Genomic DNA, 16,761 nt, shown 5'->3' with positions numbered 1-16,761 from the left:
ATACTAATAATGGTGGTATTTGTTAAGCACTTACTATGTGCAAAGCACTGTTCTAAGTGCTTGGGGGATACAAGGTGATCAGTTTGTCCCCTTTGGGGCTTACAGTTTTAATCCCCATTTTACAGATGAGGTAACTGAGGCACAGAGAAGTTAAGTGACTTGCCCAAGGTCACACAGCTGACAAGTGGCGGAGTTGGGATTCAAACCCATGACCGTTTTGTTGTCTGTCTCCCCCTTCTAGACCGTGAGCCCGTTGTTGGGCAGGGACCGTCTCTAGATGTTGCCAACTTGTACTTCCCAAGCGCTTAGGACAGTGCTCTGCACACAGTAAGCGCTCAGTAAATATGATTGAATGAACGAATGCAAATAGATAAATTACAGATATGTACGTAAGTGCTGTGGGGCTGGGACGGGGGCAAGTCAGGGCGACGCAGGAGGGAGTGGGAGAAGAGGAAAGCGGGGAACCTAGTTGGAGAAAACCTCTGGCAGGCTTTGAAGTGGGAGAGAGTAACTGTCAGATTTGAGGAGGAAGGGCATTCCAGGCCAGAGCCAGGACCCGGGCCAGAGGCCGGCCCACTTGAGGCTCCCACTCTTAATCCCCATTTTACAGATGAGGTAACTGAGGCCCAGAGAAATTACGTATCTTCACTCTGCAGACACTGGAGAAGCGGCGTGGCTCAGTGGAAAGAGCCTGGGTTTTGGGTCAGAGGTCATGGGTTCAAATCCCAGCTCCGCCAATTGTCATCTGTGGGACTTTGGGCAAGTCTCTTCCCTTCTCTGGGCCTCAGTTACCTCATCTGTAAAATGGGGATTAATAATAATAATAATAATGGCATTTATTAAGCGCTTACTATGTGCAAAGCACTGTTCTAAGCGCTGGAGAGGCTACAAGGTGATGAGGTTGTCCCACGGGGGCTCACAGTCTTAATCCCCATTTTCCAGATGAGGGAACTGAGGCCTAGAGAAGTGAAGTGACTTGCCCAAAGTCACACGGCTGACAAGTGGCGGAGGCGGGATCTGAACCCATGACCTCTGACTCCAAAGCCTGGGCTCTTTCCACTGAGCCACGCTGCTTGAGCCCCCCGTGGGACAACCTGATCATCTTGTAACCTCCCCAGCGCTTAGAACAGTGCTTTGCACATAGCAAGCGCTTAATAAATGTCATCATTATTATTATTATTTGGTGGAGCGTCATCAGAACCCACGTCCTCCTGACTCTTAGGCCAGTAATCTAGTCACCAAGCCATGCCGCTTCTCTACCTGATCAAACTGATTTACCTGTATCTACCCCAGTGCTTAGCACATAGCAAATGCTTAATAAATATCACAATTATTATTTGAGAGGACCATTTTGAGGCTTTCTCCCTCTATCTCTCCTGGGTGATCCCCAGTTCTAATAGCAAACTCACTCACTGTCTCCTGCTTCTATCTCTGTCTCTGTCTCCCCCTTCTAGACTGTAAGCCCACTGTTGGGTAGGGACTGTCTCTATATGTTTCCAACTTGTACTTCCCAAGTGCTTAGCACAGTGCTCTGCACACAGTAAGCGCTCAATAAATACGATTGATTGATTGAATGACTGATCTCTGTTACCTATAGACCCATGGTCACGCCCTCCCCCAGACTGGAATAATAATAATGATGATGGCATTTATGAAGCGCTTACTACGTGCAATGCACTGTTCTAAGCGCTGGGGAGGTTACAAGGTGATCAGGTTGTCTCACGGGGGACTCACAGTCTTCATCCCCATTTTACAGATAATAATAATAATAATGGCATTTGTTAAGCGCTTACTATGCACAAAGCACTGTTCTAAGCACTGGGGAGGATACAAGGTGATCAGGTTGTCCCACAGGGGGTTCACGGTCTTAATCTCTCTTTTACAGATGAGGGAACTGAGGAACGGAGAAGTGAAGTGACTTGCCCAAAGTCACACGCAGACATTGGAACACCTATTCCCTTCAAATCCCCCAGAAGACAGCAACCCCTGGCTTCAAAACCCTCTGTTTCAATTCATTCATTCAATCGTATTTACTGAGCGCTTACTGTGTGCAGAGCACTGTACTAAACGCTTGGGAAGTACAAGTTGGCAACATATAGAGACGGTCCCTACCCAACCGTGGGCTCACAGTCTGGAAGGGGGAGGCAGAGAACAAAACAAAACATATTAACAAAATAAAATAAATAGAATAAATATTACAAGTGAAATAAATAAATAGAGTAATAAATCCGTACAAACATATATACATATATACAGGTGCTTTGGGGAGGGGAAGGAGGTAAGGTGGGGGGGATGGAAAGGGGGAGGAGGAGGAGAGGAAGGAGGGGGCTCTGTTTACAGGCTTTGTTTAGATACTGAAGCATGGCAGAGGTTGGGGGGTGTATGGGATGAACAGACCCAGTGTTGTGCATCTGGTGATGGGGTGTGTCAGGTGGTGGTGATGGAAAGTGGCTTCCTTTAGCAGATAGACATCTAAGGATCCGATGGTTCATTCTTTAATTCAATCATATTTATTGAGCGCTTACAGTGTGTAGAACACTGTACTAAGTGCTTGGGAAGTACAAGTTGGCAACATATAGAGACGGTCCCTACCCAACAACGGGATCACAGTCTAGAAGGGGGAAACAGACAACAAAACAAAACATGTGGACGGGTGTCAAGTCATCAGAACAAATAGGATTAAAGCTAAATGCACATCATTAACAAAATAAATAGAATAGTAAATATGTACAAATAAATTAAATAGAGTAATAAATCTGTACAAGCATATATACAGGTGCTGTGGGAAGGGGAAGGAGGTAGGGTGAGGGGGATGCGGAGGAGGAGAGGAGAAAGGCAGCTCAGTGTGGGAAGGCCTCCTGGAGGAGGTGAGCTCTCAGTAGGGCTTTAAAGGGAGGAAGAGAGCTAGTTTGGCGGATGTGCAGAAGGAGGGCATTCCAGGCCAGGGGGAGGACGTGGGCCGGGGGTCGACGGCGGGACGGGCAAGAACGAGGCCCAGTGAGGAGGTTAGCAGTGGCAGAGGAGCGGAGGTTGTGGGCTGGGCTGGAGAAGGAGAGAAGGGACGTGAAGTAGGAGAGGGCGAGATGATGGACAGCCTTGAAGCCGAGAGTGAGGAATTTTTGCTTGATGTGTAGGTTGACAGGCAGCCACTGGAGATTTTTGAGGAGGGGAGTGACATGCCCTGAGTGTTTCTGCACAAAGGTGATCTGGGCAGCAGCATGGTTTTAAGCCATGCCTGGTAAGGGTCGGGTAACAGTGAATCCACAGGGTTTCTGGCAGCCCGTGAGCTGCAGACTGGGACTGGACGGCTTGGGCAGCTAACGGTGATCTCACTCATCTCCCACCCTCCAGTCACTCCTTACTCAAGTCCTTCCTTCACTCTGTTGCGAGGTTCCTTTTTCTAGAAAAAGCTCAGTCCGTGTTTTCCTACTCCTCGAAAACCTCCAGTGGTTGTCCATTTACCATCACGTCAAACAGAAACTCCTTACCCTGGGATTTGAGGTGCTAAATCAGCTCTCCCCATCCTACCTTTCCTTGTTCATTCATTCATTCAGTCGTATTTATTGAGCGCTTACTGTGTGCAGAAGACTGTACTAAGCGCTTGGGAAGTACAAGTTGGCAACATATAGAGACGGTCCCTACCCAACAGCGGGCTCACAGTCTAGAAGACTTGATTTCCTGCTACAGTCCAGCCCACATATTGGCTCCTTAAATGCCAACCCACTCTCTAATTCGATCTCTTCTGTTCCACTACTGACCTATGTCCTACTTGAGGCTTGGATCTCCCTCCTCTTTCATATCAAACAGTCCATCCCTCTCCCCGCTTTCAAAATCCCCCTAAAATCACATCTCCAACAAGAAACCACTGACTAAGCCCTCATTTCTCCTGCCCACCATCCCCTCTTCATCATCTATGCACTTGGCTGTTCACTAACACTTTGATATTCACTCCAGACATACAGCGCTTGGGCGCATACCCTTATACTCGCCTATTTCTCCTTGCTGTGATAGTGATGGCATTTATTAAGCACTTACTATATGCAAAGCACTGTTCTAAGCACTGGGGAGTTTACAAGGTGATCAGGCTGTCCCACTTGGGGTCACAGTTTTAATCCCCATTTTACAGATAATAATAATAATAATGGCATTTGTTAAGCACTCACTATGTGCCAAGCACTGTCCAAAGCGCTGGGGAGTTTACAAGGTGATCAGGTCGTGCCCCGTGGGGCTCACAGTCTTAATCCCCATTTTACAGATGAAGTAACTGAGGCCCAGAGAAGTTAAGTGACTTGCCCAAAGTCACACAGCTGGCAAGTAGCGGAGCCGGAATTTGAACCCATGACCTCTGACTCCAAAGCCCGGGCTCTTTCCACTGAGTCACGCTGCTTCCCCGTGGTTGTAATTAACTATAATGTCCACCCCTGTTGACCACAAGTTCCTTACGGGGAGGGATCATGTCTCTCAACTTTATTATAGTCTACTTTTCCCAGCTCTTAGTACAGTGCTGACACATAGTAAGCACTCAATAAATGCCACCGAGTATCTCTCCCATGCTGATCTCCTGCTCCCCCACTCTGTTTGCAACTCTCTCCCCCTTTCCATCCAGCAGACCACCTCCCCGTCTTCCCGGCTCTTCCCATTTTCAAGGTCCTTTTGAAACCACATCTCTGTCAGGTGGTCTTCCCTTCTTAGACCCTCATCTCCCCCCATTCTAGTACCTCCAACTCCTATTTTTTACGGTATTTGTTATTTATTTATTTCTTTATCTAATTACTTATATTGATGCCTGTCTCCCCCTCCATTCATTCATTCATTCAATCGTATTTATTGAGCGCTTACTGTGTACTAAACGCTTGGGAAGTAAAAATCGGCAACATATAGAGAGGGTCCCTACGCTGTATTGTGAACTCACTGTGGGCAGGGATGTGTCTGTTTGTTGTTATATCGTACTCCCCCAAGTTCTTAGTACAGTACTTTGCACATAGTAAGCGCAGCGTGGCTCAGTGGAAAGAGCGCGGGCTTTGGAGTCAGAGGTCATGGGTTCAAATCCCGACTCCGCCAATTGTCAGCTGTGTGGTTTTGGGCAAGTCACTTAACTTCTCTGTGCCTCCTCGGTTAACTCATCTGTAAAATGGGGATTAAGACTGTGAGACACTGATCACCTTATAACCTCCCCAGCACTTAGAACAGTGCTTTGCACATAGTAAGCACATAATAAATGCCATTATTATTGTTATAAATGTGACTGAATGAATGAATGAAAGTAGTTGTTAAGCGCTCACTATGTGTCAGGCACTGTACTAGGAGCTGGGATAGATACAAGCTAATGATGATGATGGCATTTGTTAAGCGCTTATTATGTGCAAAGCACTGTTCTAAGTGCTGGGGAGGATATAAGGTGATCTGGTTGTCCCACGTGGGGCTCCCAGTCTTCATCCCCATTTTCCAGATGAGGGAACTGAGGCCCAGAGAAGTGAAGCGACTTGCCCAAAGTCACACAGCTGACACGTGGCAGAGCCGGGATTCGAACCCATGACCTCTGACTCCCAAGCCCGGGCTCTTTCTACTGAGCCATGCAGATCAGGTTGGGCACAGTCCATGTCCCATATGGGACTCACAGGCTGAATCCCCATTTTACAAATGGGGCACAGAGAAGTCAACTGACTTCCCCAAGGTCAAACGGCCAGCAAGTGGCAGGGCCGGGATTAGAACCCAGGTCCTTCTCCAGGCCCGTGCTCCTAATTCAGTCTTTGTGCACCACTCAAATGCTTGGGTACTTCCTGCCCTCCCCCTTTCCTCCAGCACTCCAGTCCATTATTTTCTTCTGTCTATAATTTATTTTCATTCAATCATATTCATTGAGCGCTTACTGTGTGCAGAGCACTGTACTGAGCGCTTGGAAAGTACAATTCAGCAATGAACAGAGACAATCCCTGCCCAACAACGGGCTCATTTTTGCCTCCCCCGCACGACTGTAGGCTCCTTGAGGGAAAGGATCATGGAGACTTACGATACCGTATTCTCCCAGGAGTTGAGTAGGATACTCAAGAGTACTCAAGAGTACTCAAGAGTTGAGTAGGGTACATGAGAAGCAGCATAGCTCAGTGGAAAGAGCCCGGGCTTTGGAGTCAGAGGTCATGGGTTCAAATCCTGGCTCCGCCACGTGTCAGCTGGGTGACTTTGGGAAAGTCACTTAACTTCTCTGGGCCTCAGTTCCCTCATCTGTAAAATGGGGATGAAGACTGGGAGCCCCATGTGGGACAACCTGATCACCTTGTAATTTCCCCTGTGCTTAGAACAGTGCTTTGCACATAGTAAGTGCTTAATAAATGCCATTATTATTATTATTATTATTACTCTGAAGTAAATAAGCATTTAATAAATATTATTTATTTATTTTACTTGTACATATCTATTCTATTTATTTTATTTTGTTAGTATGTTTGGTTTTGTTCTCCGTCTTCCCCTTTTAGACTGTGAGCCCACTGTTGGGTAGGGACTGTCTCTATATGTTGCCAATTTGTACTTCCCAAGCGCTTAGTACAGTGCTCTGCACATAGTAAGTGCTCAATAAATATGATTGATGATGATGATGATGATTATTGATTGCTTGATTGACTTAATTCTTAGATTGTGAACCCCTTGGGGATTAGGGACTTTGTCTAATTCTTCCCCATACTTAGAACTTGTCTTGCACATATTATTATTATTAGTAATAATAATAATAATTATAATAATGGCATTTATGAAGCACTTACTATATGCAAATCACTGTTCTAAGTGCTGGATACATTTGGAGAAGCAGCAGAGCTTAGTGGTTAGAACACGGACCTGGGAATCGGAAGGACTTATTTTCTAATCCCGGCTCTGCCACATGTCTGCCGTGTGACCATGGGCAAGTCACTTAACTTTTCCGGGCCTCAGTTACCTCATCAGTAAAATGGGGATAAAGAGTCCCATGTGGGACTCACCCCATTCTAGACTGTGAGCCTGTCGTTGGGTTGGGATTGTCTCTACTTGTTGGCGAATTGTACTTTCCAAGTGCTTAGGACAGTGCTCTGCACACAGTTAGCACTCAGTAAATATGATTGAATGAATGAATTAATTAATAAGATTGAATGAATGAATGAATGACAGGGACTGGTCCAACCTGAATAAATTGTAAATCCTCCAGTGCTTAGAACAGTGCTTGGCTCTTAGCACTTAACAAGTACCATAGTTAGACACCTAATAAATACATTTACTACTATCTCTTCCATCTAAAATGTAATGACAAATTCATCTTTTTTTGCCTGTCTGTAACAGCATTATTTCACTGAAAACTTCTTCCAGCTTCCCATTTCCCTCAGCGTATGAGTCAAATTAAATTCAATTTCAAAGTCGACTATTATCCCCAAAGGTTACCTTTGTCCTCAACCTCTGCTTCACTCTCTCCTTCTCTCCTCATCCCTCTTCCTCCCCTTCCTCCATTCAAGTATTTTTTTTTTTACTCTAAACCCTCAGTCAGTTTTGGAAAAATGAGAAACCTGAAATTGCAGGTCAGAGCACTCCCTAATTGGGATCTAGGGATTTGGGAGGAGCAAGCTGAAGGCCAGAGTCATCCATTATTTTCTCAGTCTGCCCTGCATTTCAAAGTTTGAGGTGGTTTGGACTAGGATTTCTGGTTTGCTTTAATTTTCTTTGATTATTTCTACCCTGGGGTCTATCCCCACCCACCCATTTGGACCATGAGCTTAACGTGGGCCAGAGGTGGTTTATGTTCTCATCCCCCTGTACTCTTTCCACCCCTTAGAACGACGCTCTTCATCTTGCAAAATTAATGTTGTTTTTGATTGATCAATTAATTGCTTCTGACAACTCTCCACTCTCCTCAGGAAGCCTGTCATAAATAGAGTGTCAATAGATGACACAAATTCTATTTCTAACTGCTCTGTTCTCCTTTCACTCCTTTCTTATTAAGTGTTTTTTTTTTTTTTTTCTGGGTGATTCAGAATTTAAACTCAATTGAAAAAGAAATCCTTTTCACTGTGGCCCTGAGGCAGACATGTTTTTCAGTTGCTGTTTAACGTAGCCACGATATTGTAACTGCTCCTGGGCTTAATGAAGAAAACGCAAATAGGTGGGAAAGGAAAAGGATGGTGATACTTACTCTAAGAACAGGCAAGAGGAGAAGAAAATAAAATATCCCGTTTTTCCTCATTATAAAAAGGGTCCCAAAGTCAAGCTGCAATAAAGAAAAATGAAAAGAAAAAAGGCCTTAGTAATTTAGTAGAATCCTCATTAGTGAAATAACCGCTTTATGAAGAGTTAACCCGAAAGTATATGCAAGGCTGTTCTTCAATTTGCTTCTTAAAGACATATTAAAGGAGAAAGTGAGGAGGAATGGGAATGTCAGCAAGTGCACCAATGATTGTGCTTCCTTTCCTTGAAATCATGCAAGGCTGCCATATAAATGGGGTTGGGTGGGGAGGATTTTGTAGGGGGAAAAACAACAGATCCTTCCCCCCCTCCTCACCAAAGTCCACCTGACATAAACCCACAACTGGCTTACGAGAGTGTGTTCTCCCGCTGGCCGAAGACCAGATTTGGGACAACATATCCAAGTTTCGTACCATTTTACACCCACAGATTGTTCGATCTAACATTCAGAGAGGCAGCGTGGCTCAGTGGAAAGAGCCCAGGTTTTGGAGTCAGAGATCATGGGTTCAAATCCCGGCTCTGCCAACTGTCAGCTGTGTGACTTTGGGCAAGTCACTTTGCTTCTCTGGGCCTCAGTTACCTCATCTGTAAAATGGGGATTAAGACTGTGAGCCCCTCAGGGGACAATCTGATCACCTTGTAACCTCCCCAGCGCTTAGAACAGTGCTTTGCACATAATAAGCGCTTAATAAATGCCATTATTATTATTCATCACACATAGACATAAAATCACCTTGACATTGTGGAGCTCTGTCTAGGAGTTTGCTCACCTCTGCTATGTTGAGTTTAGATTTTTCTCCAATAAGAATTTTTGGGTCTCAGAAGTGTTTCAAGGGATCAAAAAGGGAATTTTTTTAAAATTTCAGTGTCAAAATTAATATACCTACATAGAAGCAAGAATGCACGCTTTCTATGGTTAGCCTGCACTACAGAGCTTTACTTGTTCCAAGGATGGACAAGTCTCAAAAAGGTTTGAATAGTAAGGAAATGATATGCTCACAACTCTGGTGAAAAGTGACACATACATGGTTATTTTATTTATTTATTTATTGTATTTATTCATATATGTATAAAATATGTTTACTTTATTATTTTATTCATTTGCTTTATTGCCTCTCTTCCCCACTGGACTGTTATCTCCTTGAGGGCATGGGACAGATCTATCAACTGCATCGCACTCTCCCAAACACCTAATATAATGTTCTCAACGCAAGCATTCAATATACTCCCTAGACTGATTGATGTAGCTCGGAGACCATTGATGATTTCCTTCAGTTTCAGCAACAAGTGGACTAGTCTATACTCAGTTTTTATTTTTGCCCCTTTGACGAAGCTTTAATGTTATGGATATAGTTACCACTTCTATCTGCCCAGGGAAAAATAGTGCTTCTTGGAAATAATCCTTTCTTTTTAATATCTCTTTTTTATCTGTTAGAACTAGCTAAAGATCCTATTCCCTTTTTGCCACATTATTGCTGTCTTGAGGAAGAGAAGGCGGGAAATTTCTGGCTCTGATTTTTATTTTCCCCGCTAACGCCTTACTTATCATCCTTGAGAAACGGAAAATTGCCACAAAGCCAACTACTAACGCACCTGGATGTAGTGCTGTGATTGAGGCCACCGTCCTATAAGCAAACTCTTTGTCCTTTGGCTCTAGTCGGTCTAGGCGATCTTAAAATAGAGGGCAAGCTAACCTAAGGAAGACAGGAAACATTGTATTATTTCTTATGGCAAGAAAATAGAGTCCCGTTGCAAAAGGAAAAAAAAGAACCATGGTTTTTGCAATTCCATGTTTAATAGAATGATGCTTTCTTTATGATTGAATTATTTCCGAATAAAATCTAGCTGGCGAAGGCTTACATGCAAAGATGTCTGCAGACTCAAACCACATTTTCCCCTTGGTCATACTTGCTGATGCCTTGACGATGTTTCCTTCTTAGTCAGTAGTCATAACCTGAAATGAAATGAACGATGAGATTTACACAAATGGATATTATTTTCATTACTATGGAACATTTTCATGAGAAGCTGATAATCAGAATGCAGAGAGAAACATAATACTGTAAATACAGTACATGGCTGTTGTCAGTTTATATGAATTATAATATTTTACAATATGAAGATAATAAAATCAGTTTATAGAACCAATGGCCTTTCTGACCTCCCTTCAGGAGTTGATTGGCTTTGACTCTATTACAAATAATATTTAAATGTATGAAGAAAAGAGAAAAATGGAAAACATTTATATCATTGAATGGAGATACTGATGTCATCATATGACTGTACTGAATAAAAAATAGTATTTCAGGAAGAGTATTTACTCACATCAACTTAATGTACGGAAAATTTAGGAAATATAATGTTTATAGATATCATGGATAGTTTATCATTAAAATCTATGGATAGTTTTTACCCTCTTGCCCTTGTAGAAACACATTTAGACAAACGGTCTTTATAACATTAAAAAAAAATTACATTATCTCAATACAGCTGTATACTTGATGGAATGTTTTCAAGCATACGGTAATTTATTCCAATACTGAGGGAAGACTACTTACAAATTCATCTTAAGTTCATCATAGAGATAACATTTTAAATATCCCTCCAGATTTGAAAGTCTGTGTCACACCTTTATTCTTTTCCCCTGAATTATCTTCCACAGTAGAACGGCCCCTTCAACCTTTGACCCTTTCTTCTTCTGGGTTCTGTTTCAAAATAGCATTCTTTGATACACGACACTGCTTTCTAGTATCTTAAGGACCTTGCCATTCATTCAATCATATTTATTGAGCGCTTTCTGTGGGCAGAGCACTGGACTAAGCGCTTGGGAAGTACCAAGTTGGCAACATACAGAGACGGTCCCTACCTGACAACAGGCTCACAGTCTAGAAGGGGGAGACAGACAATGAAACAAAACACGTGGACAGGTGTCAAGTCATCAGAACAAACAGTATTAAAGCTAAATGCCCATCATTAACAAAATAAATAGAATAGTAAATATGTACACGTAAAATAGAGTAATAAATCTGTACAAACATATATACAGGTGCTGTGGGGAGGGGAAGGAGGTAGGGCGGGGAGGATAGGGAGGAGGAGAGGAAAAAGGGGGCTCAGTCTGGGAAGGCCTCCTGGAGGAGGTGAGCTCTCAGTAGGGTTTTGAAGGGAGGAAGAGAGCTAGCTTGGCGGATGCGTGGCGGGAGGGCATTCCGGGCCAAGGGAAGGACATGGGCCGGGGGTCGACGGCGGGACAGGTGAGAACGAGGTAGTGTGATGGAGGAGAGAGTCGGAGTGAGAAGGGGAGAGGCCAGAGAAAGATGAAACAGCGGAGCTTGGGGCAAGAGAGGTGGCAGGACCAGTAAGAGACTGGCTTCGTTGTTCTTTATTGTGTTTTTCATTTCTTGCTTTCTCACCTTGCTGATCTCCTACTATAAACCAGCCTGCACACTTTGCTACTCCAATGACAACCTACTCTCTATTTCTTTTTCTCACCCACCACACTGCTAACCTCTTACCCACATCCTCCCTCTGGCACAGAACTCCCTCCCGCTTCACGGCTGACACATCATCTCTCTTCCTTTCCTAGTAGCCTTATTAAAATCACAACTCCTTCAAGAAACCTTCCCTGACTAAACCCTCATTTCCTCTATCTGTCCACTACTCTGTGGACTTGACACCTGTCCACATGTTTTGTTTTGTTGTCTGGCTCCCCCTTCTAGACTGTGAGCCCACTGTCAGGTAGGGACCGTCTCTAGATGTTGCCAGCTTGTACTTCCCAAGCGCTTGGTACACTGCTCTGCACACAGTAAGCGCTCAATAAATACGATTGAAAGAATGCATTGCCTCTGGACTCCAATCTGTACCCTTTAAGCACTTGATAGTCGCCCCCACACTCAGCCCCACAGCGCTGAGGTATGTAAGTCTTTCACTCTGCCATTTACCAAACCTGTAATTTATTTTAATGTCTGTGTCCTCCCCTCTAGACTGTACGGCATGAATTGTGTCTACCAATTCTACTGTTTTGTACTTTCCCAAGGACAGTGCTCTGCACACAGTAAGCGCTCAATAAATACCCTGATCGATTGATAGATCCTGAGTGATTATTCCCAATGATGGCATGCCTAATGCACAGCATTACTGCTGCTGAAGTCTCAGACAGGTTCCTCTCTGGGACCCCAAACAGCACCTGCTCTTCCGGCAAATCATCTCACAGCGCACACCCCTTGGGCACAGGGGGATGAGACACAAGAGTGTAGATAGCTCAGAGCAATGCATCGCCATTAATCGATCAATCGAAAACGTTTTGTGAGTAAACACAAAACTCTGTGCAGAGATCTCTATCAAGCACTTGGGAAGGTACAGTTGAATTAGGAGATGTGATTCCTGCTCTGGAGGAATTTCAATCTGGCAGAGGAGAGAGATGCTAAAATCAATTATGGCTGGGTGGAATTAGAAACGGGTAATACATATATATGAGTTTAGTACAGTGCTTTGTACACAGCAGTTACACAAATACCATTAATTGATTCATCGACTGACTGATATGGTGTGAGCTATGTACCGAAGCGTTACGGGAGGTTAAGCGAACTTAGGTGACAGAAGTGCTAAGAGGCAGGAAGGGAATATGAGCAGGAGAGCTTAGAAATTAAGCAGGGACGATCTCCTGGAAGAGATATGATTTCAGAAGGGTTTTGAAGATGGCGAGAGCTGTAATCTGGTGGATTTGAAAGGGGAAGGAGTCCCAGACATTGGGGAGGATGTGAGGAAGCACTTCACGGTGGTCGAGATGAAAATTCAGTTAGCGTGAGAGGAATGAACAGTTCGACTTGGGAAGCTGGGTTGTTGTGGAAGAAAAGAATGGGTAAGATTGATTGAGTGGCTTGAAACACATTGTCAGGAGTTTCTGCTTGGTGCCCAGAGGAACGCTTGGTGCCTTGGGAGTTTTTCGAGGAGTAGGATGTTGTATGCAGAATGACGTTAGAGAAAGTCTTGGAGGTAGAGTGAAGAGGAGAGTGACTGGAGTCAGAGGAACCAGTGAGGAGGCTGCTGAAACATTGCATGTCATGCCCTGCTAGTGATAGGACCTTCTGTTCTCCTACTTAACTATTGGGCTCTGAACAGTGCTTATCCCAAATGATAAGGGGTCCAAAAATGTGCACTACTATATTTACAAGATCAAAGGATGCAAGTGTTTTATGCTGATGACTTGACACCTGTCCACATGTTTTCTTTTGTTGTCTGTCTCCCCCTTCTAGACCATGAGCCCGCTGTTGGGTAGGGACTGTCTCTATATGTTGCCGACTTGTACTTCCCAAGCGCTTAGTACAGTGCTTTGCACACAGTAAGCACTCAATAAATATGATTGAATTAATGAATGGGTGAAAGTGTGCAAGGGATTGGGGAAGCACTGTGGCCTGGTGGAAAATGTGCAGGCCTGGAATTCAAAGGATTTGAGTTCTAATTCTGGCTCCACCACTTGTCTGCTGTTTGACCTTGGGCAAGTCACTTAGGTTCTCTAGGCCTCAGTTATCTAAACTGTAAAATAGGGCTCAATCCTAATAATAATAATAATGGCATTTGCTAAGCGCTTACCATGTCCAAAGCACTGTTCTAAGCACTGGGGAGGTTTCAAGGTGATCAGGTTGTCCCATGGGGGGCTCACAATCTTAATCCCCATTTTACAGATGAGGTAACTGAGGTACAGAGAAGTGAAGTGCCTTGCCCAAAGTCACACAGCTGACAAGTGGTGGAGCCGGGATTTGAACCCATGTCCTCCGACTCCCAAGCCCATGCTCTTTCTACTGAGCCACACTGTTTCTCATGCAGCTTCTCATCCTACTCCCTCCCACTTACTCTGTGAGCCCCATGTGGGACAGGGATTGTGTCTGACTTGATCATCCTGGAATTTCCCCAGCGCTTAGTCCAGAGAAGTGCTAACAAGTGCCATTAAAAAAAAAAAAGAATCTTTCTCAGCTGCACTCCTTTTCATCATCATCAATCGTATTTATTGAGCGCTTACTATGTGCAGAGCACTGTACTAAGCGCTTGGGAAGTACAAATTGGCAACACATAGAGACAGTCCCTACCCAACAGTGGGCTCACAGTCTAAAAGGGGGAGACAGAGAACAAAACCAAACATACCAACAAAATAAAATAAATAGGATAGATATGTACAAGTAAAATAAATAAATAAATAGAGTAATAAATATGTACAACCATATTTCCTATTCACCGATGCGGTCTCACCTGACAAGAGTGTCAGCTTTGAACAGAAGTGAAAGAACTGCTCTTCACTGTAAGTTCACACTACTATGATCTATATATGTATATATATTTATATTTATAGACAGAAGCAGCGTGGCTCAGTGGAAAGAGCCCGGGCTTTGGTGTCAGTGGTCATGGGTTCAAATCCCAGATCTGCCACTTGTCAGCTGTGTGACATTGGGCAAGTCACTTAATTTCTCTGTGCCTCAGTTACCTCATCTGGAAAATGAGGATTGTCCCCATGGGACAATGTGATCACCTTTTATCCCCCCCAGCACTTAGAACAGTGCTTTGCACATAATAAACGCTTAATAAATGCCATTATTATTATTATTATTATTTAGATATATCTATATGTATATATAGATAGATCCATACATACATTGAGACCAGTTTGATCTGCTGTGTGTGTCAGACTATAAACAAGCCTAATATTTGGGGGTTCCTTGGACCTTTTATCCTGGTTCCAAGGTTATCCAGAAATCCCGACATCCAAATATCCCCATTTTGGGGAGGCACCAGGGGCGACTTCCCCCCAGCTCTACCCTTCTCCCTCCCTGCTGCTTACTGGGGGGAGCGGGAAGAAGTTGGGTAAGGGGGCCATCAGAGAATGACCACTGGTTAAGAATCTTCAGAGACATGCACAAAGATATGCTTCAGAGGCAGGACTTAAAAAATCAGACTGCACATCTTCAATCTACTGAGTGGAATAATAATCGCGTCATTTGCTAACACTTTATTGAGCAGTGGGGTAGATATGAGATAAACACAGTCCCCGTTCCACATGGGGCTTGCAGTTCAAAGTGTGGGTGGAAGAACAGATATTTATCCCCATTTTACCGATGACAAAACTGAGGCATAGAAAATAATAATAATAACAATAATAATAATAATAATGGCATTTTGTAAGCACTTACTATGTGCAAAGCACTGTTCTAAGTGCTGGGGGAGTTACAAGGTGATCAGGTTGTCCCACTGGGGGCTCAAAGTCTTCATCCCCATTTTACAGACGAGGTCACTGAGGCCCAGAGAAGTGAAGTGACTTGCCCAAAGTCACACAGCTGATAATTGGCGGAGTTGGGATTTGAACCCATGACCTCTGACTCCAAAGCCCGGGCTCTTTCCACTGAGCCACGCTGCTTCTCCTAGAAAAGACATGTGACTTGCCCAAGGCCACAGCAGGCAGGTGGCAGAGCCAGGATTGCAACCCAGGTGCCCCGCCTCTCTGGCCAGTGTTCTTTCCACGCTGGCTAGCAACATAGATTTTTAGATTTGTTAGGAAATGTGCTTTGTGATTTGTTAGGAAATGTGCTTTGTGACAATATTCGAGTCAGGGTTATTCCATGGAGATTTCACAACCATCTGTTCTTTAAATATAGTTTGGCCCGTCAGGGCGTTCACCTGCATAAGAATCCCCCACTTTGCCATCCTAAATTCAAGGATATTTACCTTACCCAACTTTCTAAGAAATACCCTTGATAAAGTGGTGAGAGTGTAGCAAATTGCCTTCCACACGCTAGCCACCGCCCAACCTAGGAGTCAAGGGTGGAGACTCAATTATACTGCCCAGAAGGAAGCAAGGGTAAACCACTTCCATATTTCTACCAAGAAAACTCTATGGATTCACTATTGGAATGGTTGCGGATGGAGACCACTTCCATATTTTTTACCAAGAAAACTCTATGGATTCACTATCGGAATGATTGCAGATGGAGACCACTTCCATATTTTTTACCAAGAAAAGTCTATGGATTCACTATCGGAACGATTGCAGATGGAGACCACTTCCATATTTTTACCAAGAAAACTCTATGGATTCACTATTGGAACGATTGCGGATGGAGACCACTTCCATATTTTTACCAAGAAAACTCTATGGATTCACTATCAGAACAACTGCAGATGCAGGTAGGACGTTCTGGGAGAGATGTGTCCGTGGCGTCGTTATCGGTCGGAGTCAACTCGACAGCGTAAGACAAGTTTGGATGGAGAGGAAAGGGCAGAGTTTAGCAGTGATGTGAGGATTTGGTGGCAGATTGAATATGTGGATCGAACGAGAGAGATGAATCAAGGATAACACCAAGGTTATGAGCCGATGGAACAAGGAAGAAGGTGGTGGTGTCTACAGCGTGGCTCAGTGGAGAGAGCCCGGGCTTTGGAGTCAGAGATCACGGGTTCAAATCCCGGCTTCGCCAATTGTCAGCTGTGTGACTTTGGGCAAGTCACTTCACTTCTATGGGCCTCCGTTACCTCATCTGGAAAATGGGGATGAAGACCGTGAGCACCCCCGTGGGACAACCC

General features: G+C 44.2%; 1 protein-coding gene across 1 annotated transcript in view; it reads right to left on the bottom strand.

Moving 5' to 3' along the window:
- CALCRL (calcitonin receptor like receptor) overlaps positions 1-16,761 on the bottom strand; it is a 154,689-nt gene that overhangs the window by 46,903 nt on the left and 91,025 nt on the right. The window contains exons 2-4 of the mRNA XM_038751530.1: positions 10,060-10,153; positions 9,793-9,893; positions 8,150-8,224 (exon numbers count right to left, since the gene is read on the bottom strand). Coding sequence (XP_038607458.1) covers positions 8,150-8,200 — 51 coding nt within the window. The 5' untranslated portion in view covers positions 8,201-8,224; positions 9,793-9,893; positions 10,060-10,153. The remainder of the gene's footprint in view (positions 1-8,149; positions 8,225-9,792; positions 9,894-10,059; positions 10,154-16,761) is intronic.

The sequence above is a fragment of the Tachyglossus aculeatus genome, chromosome 9 (assembly GCF_015852505.1).
Source record: "Tachyglossus aculeatus isolate mTacAcu1 chromosome 9, mTacAcu1.pri, whole genome shotgun sequence".
Taxonomy (NCBI): Eukaryota; Metazoa; Chordata; class Mammalia; order Monotremata; family Tachyglossidae; genus Tachyglossus; species Tachyglossus aculeatus.
Note: the sequence above shows the minus strand (reverse complement) of the source record. Positions and strands in the feature narration are given on the sequence as shown.